The sequence below is a fragment of the Artemia franciscana genome, chromosome 13 (genome assembly GCF_032884065.1).
Source record: "Artemia franciscana chromosome 13, ASM3288406v1, whole genome shotgun sequence".
NCBI classification, from domain to species: domain Eukaryota; kingdom Metazoa; phylum Arthropoda; class Branchiopoda; order Anostraca; family Artemiidae; genus Artemia; species Artemia franciscana.
Genome location: NC_088875.1, coordinates 41,196,101 through 41,215,002, shown reverse-complemented (window position 1 = coordinate 41,215,002; position 18,902 = coordinate 41,196,101). Strand labels below are relative to the sequence as shown.

At 35.4% G+C, this 18,902-nt stretch overlaps 1 protein-coding gene across 1 annotated transcript in view; it reads left to right on the top strand.

Moving 5' to 3' along the window:
- The window catches only part of LOC136034940 (probable dimethyladenosine transferase), a 28,963-nt gene extending 10,061 nt beyond the window's left edge, over positions 1-18,902 (top strand). Inside the window, exons 4-6 of the mRNA XM_065716477.1 lie at positions 8,558-8,930; positions 12,395-12,501; positions 18,698-18,902. Coding sequence (XP_065572549.1) covers positions 8,558-8,930; positions 12,395-12,501; positions 18,698-18,740 — 523 coding nt within the window. The 3' untranslated portion in view covers positions 18,741-18,902. The remainder of the gene's footprint in view (positions 1-8,557; positions 8,931-12,394; positions 12,502-18,697) is intronic.

The following is an 18,902-nucleotide window of genomic DNA, read 5'->3' as shown; positions in this document are numbered from 1 at the left end:
TCTCTCGCTCTCTCGCAGCGAGAGAGCGAGAGAGCGAGAGAGCGAGAGAGCGAGAGAGCGAGAGAGCGAGAGAGCGAGAGAGCGAGAGAGCGAGAGAGCGAGAGAGCGAGAGAGCGAGAGAGCGAGAGAGCGAGAGAGCGAGAGAGCGAGAGAGCGAGAGAGCGAGAGAGCGAGAGAGCGAGAGAGCGAGAGAGCGAGAGAGCGAGAGAGCGAGAGAGCGAGAGAGCGAGAGAGCGAGAGAGCGAGAGAGCGAGAGAGCGAGAGAGCGAGAGAGCGAGAGAGCGAGAGAGCGAGAGAGAGAGAGAGAGAGAGATCGGTATATTTAAAAACTATCATAGCATAGCTAAATTCAGTTTTTTTACAAAAATCATACATTTAAACAAAAATCACACACTACGACTCAGCATTAAAAAATGATGTGAAGAAAGGCACAAATGAGTTGGCGTAACGATTAGTTCGTACTTTAGGGGGTGCAAGTTTATTTTGTAACCGAGTTCGGCTACTGGGAGGGGCTGGTTCGGTAGTGATCTACCGAAGCTGGTAGTGATCGGTGGCTCTTATTGTCTAGGACGGATTTTCCAAATTGCTGAGTAAGGTGTTCAAGCCGGACTTTAAGTGGAGATAAATTTAATTTAGCGAGGGCTTGATCGTAGGGTATGCCACGGTTTCGGAGTATAATCATTGTTGCTCTTTTCTGGACGCACTCGATGTCGCGTAATAGGTACGCTGTGGAGATAGCAGATGGACCCCACACGGGGCACGCGTACTCGAGCAACGGGCGAACATAACACTTGTAGGCATAGAGAAGACTTTCAGTATCACACCCAAAACGCCTCATTTTGGTAAGTGTCTGAAGGCTTGCATTAGCCTTGTGGACGGTTAAATTAATATGGGCACTGAAGCTACAGTCACTAGTGAAAGTTACTCCTAAGATTTTTATTTCGTTCACAATCGGGAAAGGGACTAGAGGCATATCTATATTCCGCTTCAGAGGGTTGAAACGAATTATCTTCGACTTGGCTACGTTAATGGTCAGATCATGACTTGAGCATTCGGTCTTTAGCTGATCAAATAACTGGTCTGAAAACTGCTTTGTTATGATAGTGTTTTCGACCAGGTAAGCGAGCACTATGGACAGATCATCTACAAAATTGTAACGGTCGTCGCGATGATTAAGCAGGGAATTAATTACAGCCAGGAAGATTATTCCAGCTAATTTTGTGCCTTGTGGGGCCCTGCAAGAAGTATCTGACCATGATGAATCCGAATCGTTTTCGTGGAGTGCAAAGACTTTTTGTTTTCGGCCAGTTAAGAAGTCAAGTACAAGGCCAAGGGTGCGTCGTTTGGCCCCCCATTTCCATAGATATGGGGTAAAATTGTAATAGTAAACAAAGCTCTATAGAAACGGTTTTTATAATAATAAATAAAGTGAAGCAAATGCGCCTTTAGGAAAAAGATAACCAAGTGTTTGTAATTATTTTGAAATTACCTTTAGAGTTCCGTCTGAACGACCATTGAATAGTCTTCATTATTGTGGTTTTAAAATTATTTTCCATCATATCTATGTTTTTTTTATATTTTCACTTACTGGTTATTCATTGACATCTTAATCTCAGCAAATTCTGCCTATATTTCTACTACTCTGCCTTTCGTAATTAGTATTATGGAAAGGCAGTGTTTTCTTAGTTATTATTCATTATCTTAAATCAGCTAAAATACATACCTCTGAAAAATTCTTTTGATTGACATACATATGTAAAACACTTGAATTAAAGAATTTATTTTCATTAGCTACAAATATAAAAAAAATCCTACTGAGAACCTTATTTGCTGGTTTTTAAATATTGGCAAGCAACTTTGTACCATTTATATTAGATTGATAACCATATTTAATGAATTTAAATTGGTTTGCTTTATACTGTCACATTTTAAGGATAAAGAATATTAAACAACCGAAAATTGAGCTTTTATCTAAGCTTTTTGTTTCAGTTGTATGTATTCTAGCTAATTTAAAATGGTAAATAAATTTTATTACATAAAGTAACAAAAAGGACTATCAATCTAATTCTTACGAAGACACCATTGGTACCACTATTCAAAACCAGAAACAATTATTTATGTAAGTTTTATAGCTAATTCACCAATCTTCTAAAATACTTATTAAAATGACAAAAATTTCTCAGCAATCTGTATTTTAGTGAAATTTCTTCCTACCATGCCATCTTAATCAGGCTACTTGATAAAGTGACAGTACTAGCATATAAGGCATATAACGTAGATAATTTCGAAGACCACACTGCCTTTCCATGACGAAAGTAAAACAGTTGAAAATAGGGATGAAACCTTTTAATTGGCAGTGAATAGATATAAAAATTATTTAACTGGATATTTCGAACACATATACAGTATTCATCATCAGCAGTAAAACTTATACAGTGTTCATCATCAGATGAACACTGTATATGTGTTCGAAATATCCAGTTAAATAATTTTTATATCTATTCACTGTCAATTAAAAGGTTTCACCCCTATTTTGAACTGTTTTACTTAAGGCATATAACAGTACCTATGAGTATTTATGTATTTATACTGGAATTTGGTTGAAATTGCCATGTTTGGTGGTTGGACAAGGTTAGCATTAGGTAATGACAAAAGGGGATATCTTCTCCAGAAGTCTCACCTCAGTCATCTTACCTTAGTAAAGCCTTCAAGAATGGATATACAACCCAAATTCAGGTCCAACAAGGTGTATGTATTCTCTTATTTCAACCCGAGCGGTCGCTCTCTCTCTCAGAAATCATGTACAACAGGTGACATCTTCCAAGCGTTACGAAACTCTGCCAAGCGTTTTGGGGACTTTGCCAAGTGTGGTGGAACTGGGCCAAGCATTGCAGAGCTGTGCTGACACTTGGAGTTCCTAAGATGTACATTAGGTTGACGGGAGTCAGCATCCCCTTGCTACAGCCCTCCTAGCTTGTAAAACTTAAAAAGGTAAGTGAAGAAAGTCGTATACTTGTCCCAGATTTTTAGTCTGCCGTATACCTTGGCAACGTAGTTTATAGGACAAGGGCCAAGCCGAAATATATTTCTTTTGCTTTGAAGCTGAAACGGGAATAGAGTCCAACAAATATGTAAATGGGAACCCTGCTATAGACTAGGAACGTCGATTTTTAGCAATTTGAGCTTGTCACCAGTTCGGCTATAATAACTGCTTTTAAGTGGGCTGTGAAAATATGAGCTACAATTGATGTTGTTGGTGTAATTGAATGGAGCTTCCAGAATTTCTTCTCTATGCTCCAGGATCGTTTTTCTGTTTTATCATCAACCTAGAAAAACCAAAAAAAAAAAATCTTCACAATCATGCTTCGTCGTACTGATTAATCTACTACACACAAACTAACAATTAGTCTAATACCCTGTCAAAAATCATAAAATATAAATTATTCCAATTATAAATACAAGATTCAAAATAGTAAAAAATTCAGAAAGTGTACAAAACTAAAAATGTTACAACTAACAAAATCATTGCACTTCCTACATAAAGAGGGATGTCCTACCGTCCTTAGGAAATCCCTCATTGTAGTGGCATCAAAAATTACCAGAAAAAAAATTAAAAAAAAACAACAACAACAATCAATACACTTTCATCATATATATAACAAAACAAAATTACCAAATTTGGATTATAAATTAATTCAACAGACTGACATCTTTCTTTCATTAACAAACATATATAAAAAAAAGTGGTAAATCCAATACCAACAAAACTTAAATATATACCCCCAGCAAATAATAAGTAAACTATATTTTGACTATTCAACCATAAAAAAATAAAATAATTCAAAATCCAATAAATCATTCTTACTTATACATTTTTATATTTACAATTTTAATTTACAATTATTTAACAGGGGAGGAAGAACCGGACAATTTTTACAATGCAATTCATGCATTGCCATACACCCACATATACTACAGTATTCATTATTTTACAAAACATCAATTAGGCCAGTATCCTTTACATATTGTCCTAAATACTTAACTGTCTCTCTTTGTTTATTCTTTGCAACCTTTCCTAACAGTTCTTTTATTCTGAACTGAATACTTCTCTTTTCTACTTGTTCCTTTAGTCGTGACCTAGCAGTCTCATACTTTTTGCATTCCATAATTATATGTTGTAAATTTTCCTCCACTCCACAGACATTGCAGTTAGATGAGTCTGTCATATTCCATCTTTTCAGTATATTTTTCGTCTTTGCATGCCCGATCCTCATTCTGAATGTTAGGTCTGCAACTTTTTCGTCTGGACGCTTCATTTCATGATTAATGTATCTGTATTCAGTGATTTCTAGGTACATATTCAGTGATCTTTTCCTGAATTCTCCCAGTTCAACTTCTTTTAGCTTCTCAGCAATCTTTATCGCGGTTTGGATATGAGGTAAAGGTGGATTTTCCATTGTTTCTTTCTTAGTAGCATCCTTAGCCATTTGGTCTGCTCTTTCATTTCCTGATACACCTGCATGGGCTGGGATCCATATCAATGAGACACAACTTCCTGTCTCCTCAATCATTCTTATATTTTGGACAATATCTTTTGTCGCTGTTGGGGCTTGCTCGTGGGCTACTTTGAGGTACTTTAGGCAAGATAAGGAGTCTGTACATACTAGGTATTTTCCTTCTTTTCTTTCACTCAGTGCAAATTGCAGCAGGGACTGCTCAGACATTCCTGATTTTTGTCCTATTTCTTTGTTGATTTTCCATGAGATATTTCTTTCTAGTCCCTCAATATTTTTTGTCTTGTCAGTTGGAATTGTGAGAGGTGACATGTTTGTTGTAAAGTCCTTCAGAAGTTTGACTAGAGATCGTGTGTTGTGAATTTCAAATCTGTAATCCATGAGGTATGGGTCCATTAGGATCTCATTTTGGACCCATACCTCATGGATCACAGATTTGAAATTCACAACACACCATCTCTAGTCAAACTTTTGAAGGACTTTCCAACAAACATGTCACCTTTCACAATTCCAACTGACAAGACACAAAAAAGAGCTACAATAATTTTTTAATGCTCGCATTTTCTTTTTGGTTGGCCACGAATTTAAGTGTTGTTATCTGTTTATTTTAGTCTTTAGCTTAAGTTTAATTATTTCTCCGGTGGAAGTATAACGTAAATGCCAAACTGCAAGTAAGGAGCGACCCGAAGTAATAGTAAATGAAGATCAATACAAGGATTTTGATAACAATAAGTAAAGTTTAGCAATATGCCCTTAGGAATGAGATAACAAAATAACATTATAATAACATAGTAAATCCCTTATTTTATAGAATTAAAAATAATGTTTTTTTTTTATAGTTTAAACACCTGTCTATGTTGTCTACCATGTAGTAGTTAGTTTTTTTTTTTTTTACTGGACTTGGTTCATACAGTGCTGAGGTGGATTATTTCGCCAACGTTTTGTTTGAAGAAAAGGCTCAATGATGCAACTGCATTGAAAATTGCATCAAGCGTGAACAATTGCAAACGTCATTATAAATTTAAAACAAATGAAAAGATAAAAATTTACAAAAGAAATGCTCAGAAATATAAAACTGATAAACAAAATAAAATATAAAATCTGGCGCTGTTTCTGTCCTAGTTTCGGCTCCCAGCGACTTTTTCCTAGTCCTCTAGGAAACGGTTGGTATCTGTTTACGTGACATGATACAATTTGACATAATCCATAGTAACATAATACGTATACATTAATACATTATTACGAAATACATTATTACAATTAATCGTAATAATATTAGTATTATTTACCTGTTGATACTAACTCTGAGAATTAACTTTTTCGCTGAAGCCACTAACCGTGCAAAAAGTGGTGTCAATTGGAAGAGGGAGATTTGCCTTTTAGATTTTTTTACGCTCCCCCCTTGGTTTTCCAGAATATCTTTTTTTTGAATTTTCACTGAAAGTGCCCTTCTTTGGTATTTTTATTGATTAAATTGAAAAATACGACAAATTTGTTTCCTCCCCCAATCTGTACACAAATACATCTTAACTCTTTTTCTGGCTCTTTTAAGTTAAGCTGTTTAGTGACAATTTTTTTTTCGTATTGTCATTGAAAAAAATGAATATCATAATATCCCCCCCCCTTTTCTAGGTAGGAAAGACTACATTTTACTCCTCTTCCTTTAATATTTATGACACCTGACACCTCTGCGTGCATGCTTAGTATATAGCTTCTTTGCTTGGTAGTTTTGCTTGTTCTCGGTTTCCCATTCCTCATCTGCCCATTCCTCATCCCCCGCTCTTTATGCTTAAGTCTTGAAATTCTTTAAACAAATTTTTGTTCAATCAAATTCAATGATCCTTGTGTTTCAAGAGTCGTGCTTAAAAAACTGGGACAAAAAGTCAAACTGTTGCTCCATACGTCCAGTTGAAAGATTTTTTGGTTAAAATTTAATAATATGACTAAGACAGGGACATATCTTGATTAATTTCTAGAACAGAGAGAATATAGATGGTACCATGTGTTTCTTCCACTCAAGATTCATATTCAAAGATTTTGAATAATACTGTATATTTATTAAATATAAAATATAGATGGCAGTCCCTTTAGTCACTGTCATCTGGCAAAACGCCATCTATGTTCTGCAAGGCTCTAAATCAAGGTTCGCTTTTTTGAAAAAAGCAGAAACGCGATTGTTTTAAACGACATTATAAATATGATTTTTTGCAAAGAAAACCCATATGTTTTTTTGCTTGATTAAAAACAAGCAACCAAGATTCATATTTTACCCAAATAAGGAATAAAAAGAAATAAGGGTTAGCGGTGAAATTATTCGAAGTTTCTGAACTCTATGGTTAAGAGTTAAGCTTGGGACCAAAATTTTGCATCGTTTGGTGTTCACTTCTTCTTTGTAACCAAAAGTAACCGAAATTTTATATCGTTCGGTGTTCAATCATTCTTCGAAAATATTGAGAATATTGCCCATCTTCAGAGTCTTTATGCCCATAACTTACCATAGCTGTTAAAACGTTTTGGTGCCATATCATAACGGCTTTGTCAACGATCTCATCCCTGTCCTCATATGTGCTTACGAAAGGTGTTAAAATATAGGCTTAATTTTGCCAACCGATCAGAGCAACTTGTACGTCAGAGAGAAAACAAATCGACTGGTCGATAGTACTTGTCCCAAGTTATGTAAACATGTAAATGGAACTTACAGTTATGTGGTTCTTTGTACTGTTAAGAGAAAAGAATTGCAGCGAAAATCTTGTCACCTTTAATGAACAAAATCAAAGTTTTAACGAATTAGTACCATTAATAAAATAAAGAAAAAAAAAAAACTAATTTTGGTTCTGTATATTTTGGCCGTATATCATTTCGTCTAAAACCAAAGGAAGTATTCGTTGTTTCTTGAAACGGACTTTAGCACATAAACAAAAATTTTTGTTGGGGGTAGGCGGGATTTAAGATTTTGAGAGTAATAGGTAGATTTAAATGAAAACATTGGGAACTACAGTGAAATAACTCTAGAAGCTCAGGGGGTAGGTCTAAAGCCCCACCCCCTCTCTATACGCACATATGATTATATTTGCGTTTTTAATAAGTGTCTAGTTGTACTTTCCACGGAAGGACTTGTATTACACTTAGACTTTATTTATTTACTACTATCAATAAACTAAAATTAAATATTGGAATCCACGAAAATTTATAGGTTCCGCATTAAAGAGAGAAGGAATCAAATAAAACCTTTATGTTGTAATTTTTTAGTTGAAAAGATTCAAAGAGAAAGTTGTAAAATAAATGAAAAAAATAATACTAAAACCAAAAGTGGACAGAAATTAAGCTATACAATGAATATAACTTAAAACAAACAATAATATGAGATTTTATAAAACAATCAAACAATTAATATAAATGCCAAAATGGAAACTGAAACTGTTGTTTAACTGACCCGTTCAACCCTTTTGAGAGTAGTCCCTTTGAACCATTTTGAGGGTAGAGGATCGTTTGTGCTTTATTGAAAGCGTTTTGTATTTCGAAGAGGGGTTTTCAATAAAAATAACAAAGAATAATATTAGGCTTAAACATAAGAGATACCACGAATAAGAGTAGAGTTGCTGCCCCCTCAAATCCTCTAAAAAGCCATCGCTGTTTCCTTTCTACTGCAAATGATATTTATTTCAAATAGTGTTTCTTGTTCCATTGGGCATGCTTGCTACAGCGTATTCACATTATTAGAAGTTGGGTAGACCGGCTGTGATTGAGATGTAAATATTTAAATATAAACTTTCATGGTATTTGCGGACATTATATCACCTAGTGAGGGGATTTAGTTTTCTATATAATTATGTCTGTTATTAGAATACAGAAAAGCCCAACTTTAATCCAGAATAATTTGAATATATACCATTGTGCCTTAAAACAAAAATAACATCCGTATTTCAAGATAGTGTTAATTACTTATTTTTTAACATAAGTTATTTTAACATACAGCCCTCATATATCGAACTGGCAAATTGAATACCCGTACACTAAATATGCATAATTTTGGTTTGTTTCAGGTTACTTTTACATCGTCCGATTTTCAGACATGCTCTTTTGATGTTTCAAAGAGAATTTGCCATGAGACTTGTTGCCCAACCCGGTGACAAACTATACTGTCGACTTTCAGTGAACACTCAACTTTTGGCCAAAGTAGACCTAGTGATGAAAGTGGGAAAGAATAATTTCAAACCTCCGCCAAAAGTTGAAAGTAATGTCGTCAGAATAGAGCCTAAAAATCCTCCACCACCGATTAATTTCAAAGAATGGGATGGATTAACAAGAATCGTGTTTGGGAGGAAGAATAAAACCCTCGGTGCTACCTTCAAGCATAATACTGTTTCAAACGTCTTAGAAAAGAACTATAGAATCCATTGCTCTGTCAATAATTTGGTAAGCCTTCAAAGTATTATTATTTTGTTTATTAACGTAGTTAGGGCTGTTACCGAAATTAGGGCTACTCGGGCTGTGCTTCTACGATAATTTGGGAAAGAGCGTAGTTTCGAGCGTTAGAATACTTTTATTAGTCGTAGTAGTATAACATGTATTGAAAATCCAGTACAAAAATCAATTAGCATCATACTATTCACCCCCTAGATTCTTTAGCTATTCCAGCTTTTTCAAAATACCTTTTTTTGGCATTTCCATTGAAAAACTGCTGTTTTTTGGTATTTTCTTTGAGAAAATCGTAAAAAAATGGTCCCATCCCCTTGAATTGGAAAACATATTTTCGACCTGAAGCACCGTGAAGTTTTGGGATCAAACACCAAAAAGCGTGTGCTTGACAAACTTGAAAAGTATATTAGTGAGCTTAGTATTAAAAATATAGAGTTCTTTCCCCCCCCTCAAACTCTTCGGTTTCAATTAGATGAATCAAAGTCTAAGCTTTTGATTGTGTGCTACTCAATCAGAAAGACGAAAATTGAAAAAAATTAATAAATAAAACAAGTAAACTGGAATGATTTTTTTTTTCATCTGTTATGAGAATTAAAAAGTACGGCCTATGTTACTAGAGTAAATGCAAATAGCATACTTAAAAGTTAGATGAGTGAGCCTGTTACAAAAATACCAAATACCAACGTGCAATGGTCAACATTATGCTCGCACTCACAAAATATGCTTCTAGCATATGTTATTTCAGGAACCTCCCAACTGGAAACAGAAGTAGTACCAATTACAACTCTTTTCAATATCCCATCCACGTCACATTAGTCGGGCCTATTTTATGCTTAAAAATTAAATTGTGTCAGCATATTAAAATCTAATATGGTTAATGTTGGTAAAAGTCATAAAAAATGTAATTCTATTATATAAACAAAAAAAAAACGATTCTCATTCTTCTCGTTAAAAATCACACTTATCAACTACAAGCATATTTCGTGATGTAACGTATCCCATTCCTTCCCATTGTTAGTCGGACCTATTCCATGGTCAGATAAAATAAAATTCCGTCAGCTTAAAATAAAATTACAGAATATCGACTTATTTTCCCTTCAAACAATTGGGCTTTCCAAATTTTTAATGCTTTTCGCCAAGGCTTGTATTGTCAGTTTGGGAGAGCTGGCACTCTCTGTCCTGACAATTTTTTTTTCAATTCTAGTAATCTTGATAACATGCTGAATACAACTGCACATCGGAGTAAATTTGTAGATGACATAGATACACATATTGTTGGGGGAGGGATCGGGGGAAAAACAGCCAAATGTGCGCGTTGTAAGGCCTGTTTTCTGGAGGGATGAGGGGATATTGGTCACCTTCAAAGGAGGAACTCATCCTCTGACTTTCCCTCCAAAATTCACATATGAACCTCGCTTTGTTGTTTTGCTTGATAATAGTTTTTGGTCTATTGACTTGTATGTAAATAATTCTCGTGCCAAATAAACGCCAAAAATTGCTGTACAATTTAAATATAGCTGTTTTACTTATGCTATATATAATATTATCAATAAACTTTAGAGTCAGGTAACTGAAAATAAAAACGTTCTAACCTATAAACTAGCTTTTGACAGAATAGAATTTCATTTCGCTAGCCGGATTTTGCTTAGCTTTATTAACAATAAGTCTTCATATGAGTCGAACCGCCTCTGTTTCGGATCGGAATTTGTCTCTCCAGCCAGAGCAATCTGGTTGAATTAGTTTCGTTTGCTTGCCTTTTAACCTTTTAAAACAACTGGGTGATATCAAAATGGGCTGCTGAATGAAATTTTCCCTGGCACAAAATTTCATCTCGAGTCTCTTGAAATTTTGGATGAAATTCTAACTTTTCTTGCTCCATCTCCAAACAAAGTTAAAATTGTTGAAAAGTCCAGTTATAGTGTCAATAGCATATATTCAAGTTTATTATTTACGTCTTTAAACAATATATGAGAAAATCTAGAGCCTTTATTTTTTTAATTTGTTCTTGTTTGATATCCTAGTAAATTTCGATTGTATTTTATATATTATATTTTATATATATATAGTAGTGTCACTACCAAGTGATGATAATACTAGTGACTGAAATTTCTACTACTATCTTCCAGTTCTTCAGCAATTTTATCCATGCCCTCCACTTCACTCCTCCTTAGTTCAAATCCCTGTAAATTTGCTATCAAAATAATTTTTTTTTTACTAAGATTAGTTGAATTAATAATTACCATTCCTGAATCAAATCCAAATGAAATTTTTTTTTATTAGTTTAGAAATTGGTTTACAATGAAGAAGTTAACTAGATTAATTGTGTTAACTCGATTAACAATGGAGAGAAATAGTTTTTTTTTTTATTTGTGAGCTGAAGCTGCCAGAATTTTCCAAGCTAAAAATGACCATATTTATTCAATACAGGCTTATTTTTGCTACCTTTCGAACTAGGATTTATATTTCGATTAATGCTCATTTTTAGCAATTTTTATGCTGAATTTAGTTTGGGGGATTTTCTCAGCATGTTCAAATATTTTCAATGCAATAAATTGTGAATTTTCTTACTAGGTCACTTGATAATATTAATAATATAATTATAATACTATTAATAATATGCTACTAATAATATGCTACTTGAAGGTTTGGATCAGGAAATTGTCCTCTTTAGCTTCTTTGAATACCGTTGCTGTATGGGAATCAATTACTCCATGAGTTCCCTTGTTTTAGAAATTTAAAAGAATATGCCAAGAGTACAATGCGTCTTCTGTGAAAAGGCTAGCGAGTCATTCGCATATCTACGCTGCTAAAACACTGGGAGAAAGCACTACGTCAGTCTAGCCCTTTGGGTTTTGATGCATTTTTTCTGCTTGACTGGTATACGATAGTGTCTATGGTACATTGTATAGTTATGTTAAGCATTCATCATTTTGTTAGGCATTATGTATGATGAGGAATTAATCACTTCCTCCTTAAAACACAACCAATATTCTCAACAGGATATCCTGGGGAAATTTTTGGATAGACTCTGTTTTCAAAGGAAATAAACAGTTGTGTTTTCAAAGGAAATAAACAGTTGACCCCTTTTTTGTTCCTTTAAATAAAGAGAAGGAAGGTAACAGAACCTTTGTAGTTATTTACATAAACACGGTATTAAATTTATTTGTTAAAAATTCTTACCGGAACGTTCTCAACATGCTCAATGGAATAACTGATTTTTTTAAAAGATTAAAAAGAGTTAAAAATACCACAGACCATTAGGGAATTACCAGTCGAGGAGGGACGCATGCCAAAAAAATCTTACCTTTGTCTTAGTTATTTAGACTTATGTTTTTCTTTATAGGGGGGGGGGGGGTCCTTTGTACGAATCATATGGGAGCTTTTCCCTAGTTCTAGGAAATGTAAAAGCATATTTAATATATTCTGTTTAATTTGGTATTGGAAGTATTTTCCTTTTCCAGCCAATCTCGGAAGAATTTTCAATGAAAGACAAAATTGAACAGATTTTAAAGGAGATTGACTTCGATCAGAAACGTGCCAGGATGATGGACATGGATGATTTTATATTGTAAGTCAACAGCAAGTCAGTTATTTAGAAAAGTTTATTAGAAACAATATGTACCATGACCAGTCTTATCGACAGGATTTTGAGGGGTTTAATCGATTGAATTTCAAGTGAATGATTTATGATTTCTTCGTCGATTTTCCTTTAAAATTGGATCTTTCTTTAGGGAAACATGAATTAAACTCCTTTTTTTCCTGTAAGACGTAAATTTCAACTGAATTATGTTAATTATTTATGATTCCCGCGCCAATTTTTCTTTAAAGTTGGATCTTTTATAGTAAAACATGCACTTAATTCCCATTTTTCCCTGTAAACTTTAGGTTTCAACCCAATTATTGAATTGTGAAAATTATCTGTGATTTCTTCATTGATTTTCTTTTAAAATTAGATCTTTCTTTAGTTTTAAGAAAGGTCTTTAAATATCACTGTTTTGGAAGATGGCAAGAAAATTGCTAGAGTTTTCTAAACTAACGGGCTTGTAATGCTGTTGATGTCTATGGGTGAATCTAAATATTTTAGGGTAAAATAAGTCCCAATATTTATCACTTTTTTAGCTGAAAGTTCAGTTTTTCCTTCCTATGCTTAATAGATGGTGTTGTCATGTGTGAACTTGAATGCTAGAGCTTCATCTGTCAAAATATACTCCTAAATCTAGTGTTTTCCGAATTCGCTAAGTTTCGGCCAATCTATTTATTTTTCTACCCAGACTATGGTTTTTGTCTGAACTAGGAAGTAGATTTGGTTTGTTTGTTCAAGAAAAAGTACTGAAGCTAATGTTCTTGTTCAATTGCTTCGTGGTATAGATCACATAGAAAAACCTTTACGAGGAATGTGGTAAATTTTAGGTCAGAGGAAGCTGAATGATTTAAATGTTAGCTTTTAGATTCTAACATTGGAGTTTTATGTTTAGACATGTTTTTATGAAAAGCTATGTTTTTTACTTCCAAATTTGGAGACAACGCAATTTACGAAGAACAAAATCTATATTGAAACAATTTTACAAATTTAAATCAAGCCAGGATTTTGCATACAAATTGATTAACAATGAAGAGATTAACAAGATTAATTAGATTACTAGTGTTAACTAGATTAACAATGGGTAAAAATAGGTCTGAGGATCATCATTATAGGTTCCGGTTACAAAATTTTAACTAGACATTAAACACAATTTTCATTGACAGTTTGGGGTAACACCATTTTATTGACCGTCTAGGATTTCTGTTTGTCTGGGTTTAGCAAAACTGTCTGAGCTTGTAACAAGACCAGACAGTCAGACACAAGCCTAGACAATCAAAAGATTAGTTTTTTGTTAGCACAGCTGTCTAAGCTTGTGAATTGGGTCATTCGCCTGACACTCTACTCTAGGCACGCGGGCCCCCCTATTGAGCATTAGATGCTTTTTGCCTTACAAATTCAGGCAGCTTATTGATCAACAAATATTAAATAATTTTTCTGTTGGATCAACTATCTGAGTTTGTGAATTGGGTTCCTAGCCAGCCTGACTCTTTAGGTTGTAGGAAGCCCACTATTAGGCTTTGGATACTTGTTTGCCTGTCATTTCAGGCAAGTTAATGGTCCTGCGTCAATTATAAATTCTGGTCTACTTGCCTGAGAGTGTAGGTGGGCGTGCCTTGTTTGCCTGTCATTCCAGGCTATCTAACGGCCCTGTGTCAATTTTAAATTCTTGGTCAACCTGCCTGAAACTCTAGGCGGGCTTGCCTTTCCAAAAGCTAAAACTCAAGTATTTGTCCAATTAGAGTGTCATACTTACTCCCGCCATTTACCCGTGTCATTTAACCAAACATTTGGAAAACTATAGGTCTCACCATTCACCTTCGAGTTGTGGGGACTTGTTGGTCATGTGTCAATCTTATGACACGGTATTCCACCTTTAGACTACAGTTGGCCAAGCCTATTTGGATGAGGTCAATTGTTCGTCTGCGAATTCAAGCTAATTCAGTCTCCCATATTGGATACAAGTTCAGTGGACATTATCTGTCACGCGTCAACCCAAAATAAATATGATCTTTCATCTCTTAGTTCTATAACTATCTACCTCAGTTCTGCCCTAAGAGTGCTGCATGGACGGATGGATGATAGACTTATCTATCAACAAGCGAAATGACATTTTTATACAATCCTAAAAAGAGCTTATGCCAGATTTGCCTGTTACTCGGACTATCTGTCTTGTTTTTTTCTACAATTAAACCATAGCTTGATTCCCGCAACTACTTGATTTTAATCAACGGAGTCGGACTAGGCCAGAAAATCAATCCGATTTTTTATTTCTTGCTCTATGACTGTCTACCTTAGTTCTGCCCTAGCAATGATGCATGGACATGCATGTCCATGCATGGACATGGATGATTGACTTATCTATCAAAAAGTGAAATGACATCATTTATATACGATCCTAAAGAGGGGTTATGCCAGATTTGCCTGTCACCCGGACTATCTGTCTTGTTTTTTTTTTACAATTGAACCATGGCTTGATGCCTGTAACTACTTGACTAACGTATGGACTTATATGTTCAAAACTATTTTTATACAAAGAAGCTCTGTTTTTTACTCTTCCGAATTGGGAGACAACGCAATTTACAATGATATTCTACATTGAAATATTTTTACAAACTCAAATTAATGTAGGATTATGCATAGAAATTGGTTTGGTTAACAATGAAGAGATTAACTAGATTGATTGTTAACTCGATTAACAATGGAGAATAATAGTTTTTTTTTATTTGTGAGCTGAAGCTGCCAGAGTCCTTAATGCTGGCTTGAGGAAGAGAAGTCAAGTCAGTAATTAGTAATTCAGGATTATGCATAGAAATTGGTTTGGTTAACAATGAAGAGATTAACTAGATTGATTGTGTTAATTCGATTAACAATGGAGAAAAATATTGTTTTTTTTTATTTGTGAGTTGAAGCTCCCAGAGTCCTTAATGCTGGCTTGAGGAAGAGAATTCAAGCCAGCAATTCTAAATTTAGATTGCTTTGGGACTGTTGTTTCAGCTGAAAGTATTTAGTTCAGATACAAATTTTCAAATAAATTTAAAATTAAGTATCAATTAAAAGCACAACATTTTCCCTTTTATATGGTTTTATTTTCTGAGGTTCTGTCACAAATTGAGAGGTTCAATTCACACTTCATTAACAGAAACCTTGAAAGAATTACGAATCCCAACTAACGACGCAGATGATAGCACAAAATACAGTTTCTACAACACTCTACAAGCTGTCGCCAAAGATATCCCCAGGCATGATTTTGTCTGCTTTGTTGGCAACTCCAATGCCAAAGTGGGGAGCGACCTACCGTCCTGAAGTTCTTGGCAGTCAAAGCCTCGGCCAAGTCAACGATAATGGGTCACTGTTAGTTGACTTTCCTTTAACAAAGGACCTCTGTGGAAACTCTGTCGGTGGAACTCTGTTTCAACATAAAAACATCCACAAATACGCAAGGTACCCATAATCAGATAGACCATATCCTGATAAACAAAAGTAGAAGTTGAGTCTCTAGGATGTTAGGGCTCACAGAGGAACCGATGTCGCCTCATATCATGTCTTGATGATCGCAAACCTGTCCCTGACGCTGAAATCCACACAGAAGTCAGAATCCAAAGAAAAGCCCGCCTACTATTCATAAGACTCTCAAACGCAACAGTTCGTCACAACTTTAGTATCCAGCTTACAAACAGGCTTGAGTGCTTGGCCCTAGCTTTCAACAATGAAGGCAGTGTTTAGTCATTTTGGAACACCCTAAAAGAAACCTATAACCAGACAGCAGTAGAAACGCTTGGACACAAAAAGAGACCCAAAGATGAATGGTTATCCGATAAGACATGGATCTTCATTGAAGAACATCAGAAATTAAAACAAAGTCTTCTAAACGGTGGAGATGACTGTAATAAAGTCTTGAGAAATCATCTATACTGACATCAGGACAAGCTAGTGAAGAAGAGCGCAAGGGGAGATAAACGGGACTTTCTAGAAAAGGAAGCAGCTATGGCAAAAGAAGCAGCCAAAGGCGGCCATTCCTGAGCTGTTTACAAAATTACCAATGAAATCAGCCTCCTTTCTATCCCAGGGAAACTATTCTCATAGGTAATCGTCCGTCGCATCCAGACAGCGTTAGACATGCACTTGAGAGACGAACAACATGGCTTCCCCCAATCTCGCTCCTGCTCAGACCTTACAAATGTCCTGCGCATGTTGATTGAGGAATGCAACGAATGGAGAAAAAAGATGTACCTTGTCTTTGTGGATTTCGAAAAAGCCTTTGACTCAATACACCGAGAGTCGGTGTGGAAAATCCCCCAACACTACGCCATCCTAGATGAACTGGTATCCCTCATCGTTGCGCTGTACCAAAACACAGAGTTCTGTATTCTGGCCCACGAAGGAAATACAAGGTCTTTCACAATCAGGCCTGGTGTCAAACAGGGATGTGTCCTCTCTCCCCTGCTTTTTGTCCTTGTTATCGATTATGCGCTCCGAGATTGCACAGGATTTGGGATCCAAATATGTGATAATGAACGACTCTCAGACCGATGGCATCGCCCTGATTGGGACGAACAAGGAAAGCCTCCAGGAGCATCTCGATGTCATACGAGAGAAAGCAAGTCTTTTGGGACTGAAGATTAGATCGAACAAGACAAAAAGTATGGTAACGAGTGACTCATCACTCGGCATAAAGTGCGGGGACAACTCAGTAGAACAGGTAGTGGAATTCAAATATCTCGGAAGCACAGTCGACCAAACCGGATCAAGCGAAAAGGAGGTACAGTCTAGGATTGGACAAGCCAGTGGAGCTTTTAATCGACTAAAGTCAGTTTGGCAATTGAAAAAGTTCTCCCTGAGACTGAAATTGGGGCTGTTCAGCAGTAACGTTCACTCTGCCCTCCTCTATAGCTGTGAATGCTAGAAACTGAACGAACCGCAAGAAAAGAGAATTCTTGCTTTCGAGAAAAACTGTCTTTGCAGGATACTGAACATTAACTCGAGGGACCACATAACTAACCAGACAGTTCGCTCTATCATGCATCAGCCCCTGGTAACAGGTGTCATACGCCAACGAAGATGGCGCAATATAGTATGAAATTTGGGAAAACGATACAGGCATGTTTTACTGAAGTAGATGACAGTATAGTTTCCCTTACCTTAAACCCTGGCTTATCGAGTCCATGTATTGCACTAAATTTTAATGTATAAAGAAGAAACATACCCTATAAGATTGTAAAAAGTTTCAAAATCAATCCTAAAGAAATATTTTCATCTTGGCCTGTAAAAAGAAACATCTAATAGGCAAGTCTAATTCAAATATTTTCGTCACATTAGTATTGTCTTTTCGTAGGTCCTGTGGTGGCGCAGTTGATTTGACCTTAGCTTGGTAATACGGGACCCAGCGATCGTATCACGCTGCAGGAACGGACTGCAGGGCCGACGCAAGGACCTTAGTAGTCAAGAAGCGTCGTTAATTCTTTAAGTTTAACTTTAAATTTTGTAAAAATTTATTTGTTTCATACTGATTGGTTGACATATTGACAGAACGAATTATTGGTCACTGTTCTTAATGCTTTGGTCTTCCTATAGATAAGATAATCGTTTTACAATAAAAATTGATCCTATGGATCAATGCCTTTACTATTCATTTAGTAAAGGCCTTCAACTGCCATTACTATTCTTTTGGAAATGTCACAAAATTCTTACAATAAGAATTACTGACGAAACATTGTAAAAAAATATAATGCCAAAATTCTTGCAGCCATAATTGCTGTTTGAATTCCGACAAACAATTACAACTTTACATGGGACGTCACTTGGAAGGGTAATATCCTTTCTCGCTCTTTACTTCTTATAACAAGTTTGGGAGACAATTAGTATATGTGTTCCCCACTATCTCGACGCTAAAGTTGAATTGGCTAAAGGTAGAGGCTGGCACAAAAACTTTGTTCACATTCGCTGACACATTCACATTCGCTACCTAGCAGTATCATCCATCGAAATAATGTATAAAGTTTTCCTCCACCATCTGTGCCACCCTTTAGGTGTCTTCTTTTGCTCCCATTTCTTGATAGTAGAGACAAAAATCTTATCTTTGGTATATGTCTTAATGACTAAGTCGATAGTTTATTATATTATTATTGTTATTTATTGTAAAATGTTTCTGTGTTACAAACTAGTTATGCTTCTTTTCTTCTAGGTTGCTACATGCTTTTAACAAAGAAGGAATCCATTTTGCGTGATCAATATGAAGAGTTAAGCATTGCCTACTTTGTGTTATTGTTAAAGAGTTCAAGTCAACATCTTTTTGATACTGGTTTAAAATGTGAGAACAGCAAATCGTACCTTGTACCATTTTTTCTTTTGTTTTGAGACTTACCATTAAGTATACTCTTAAATAGCAA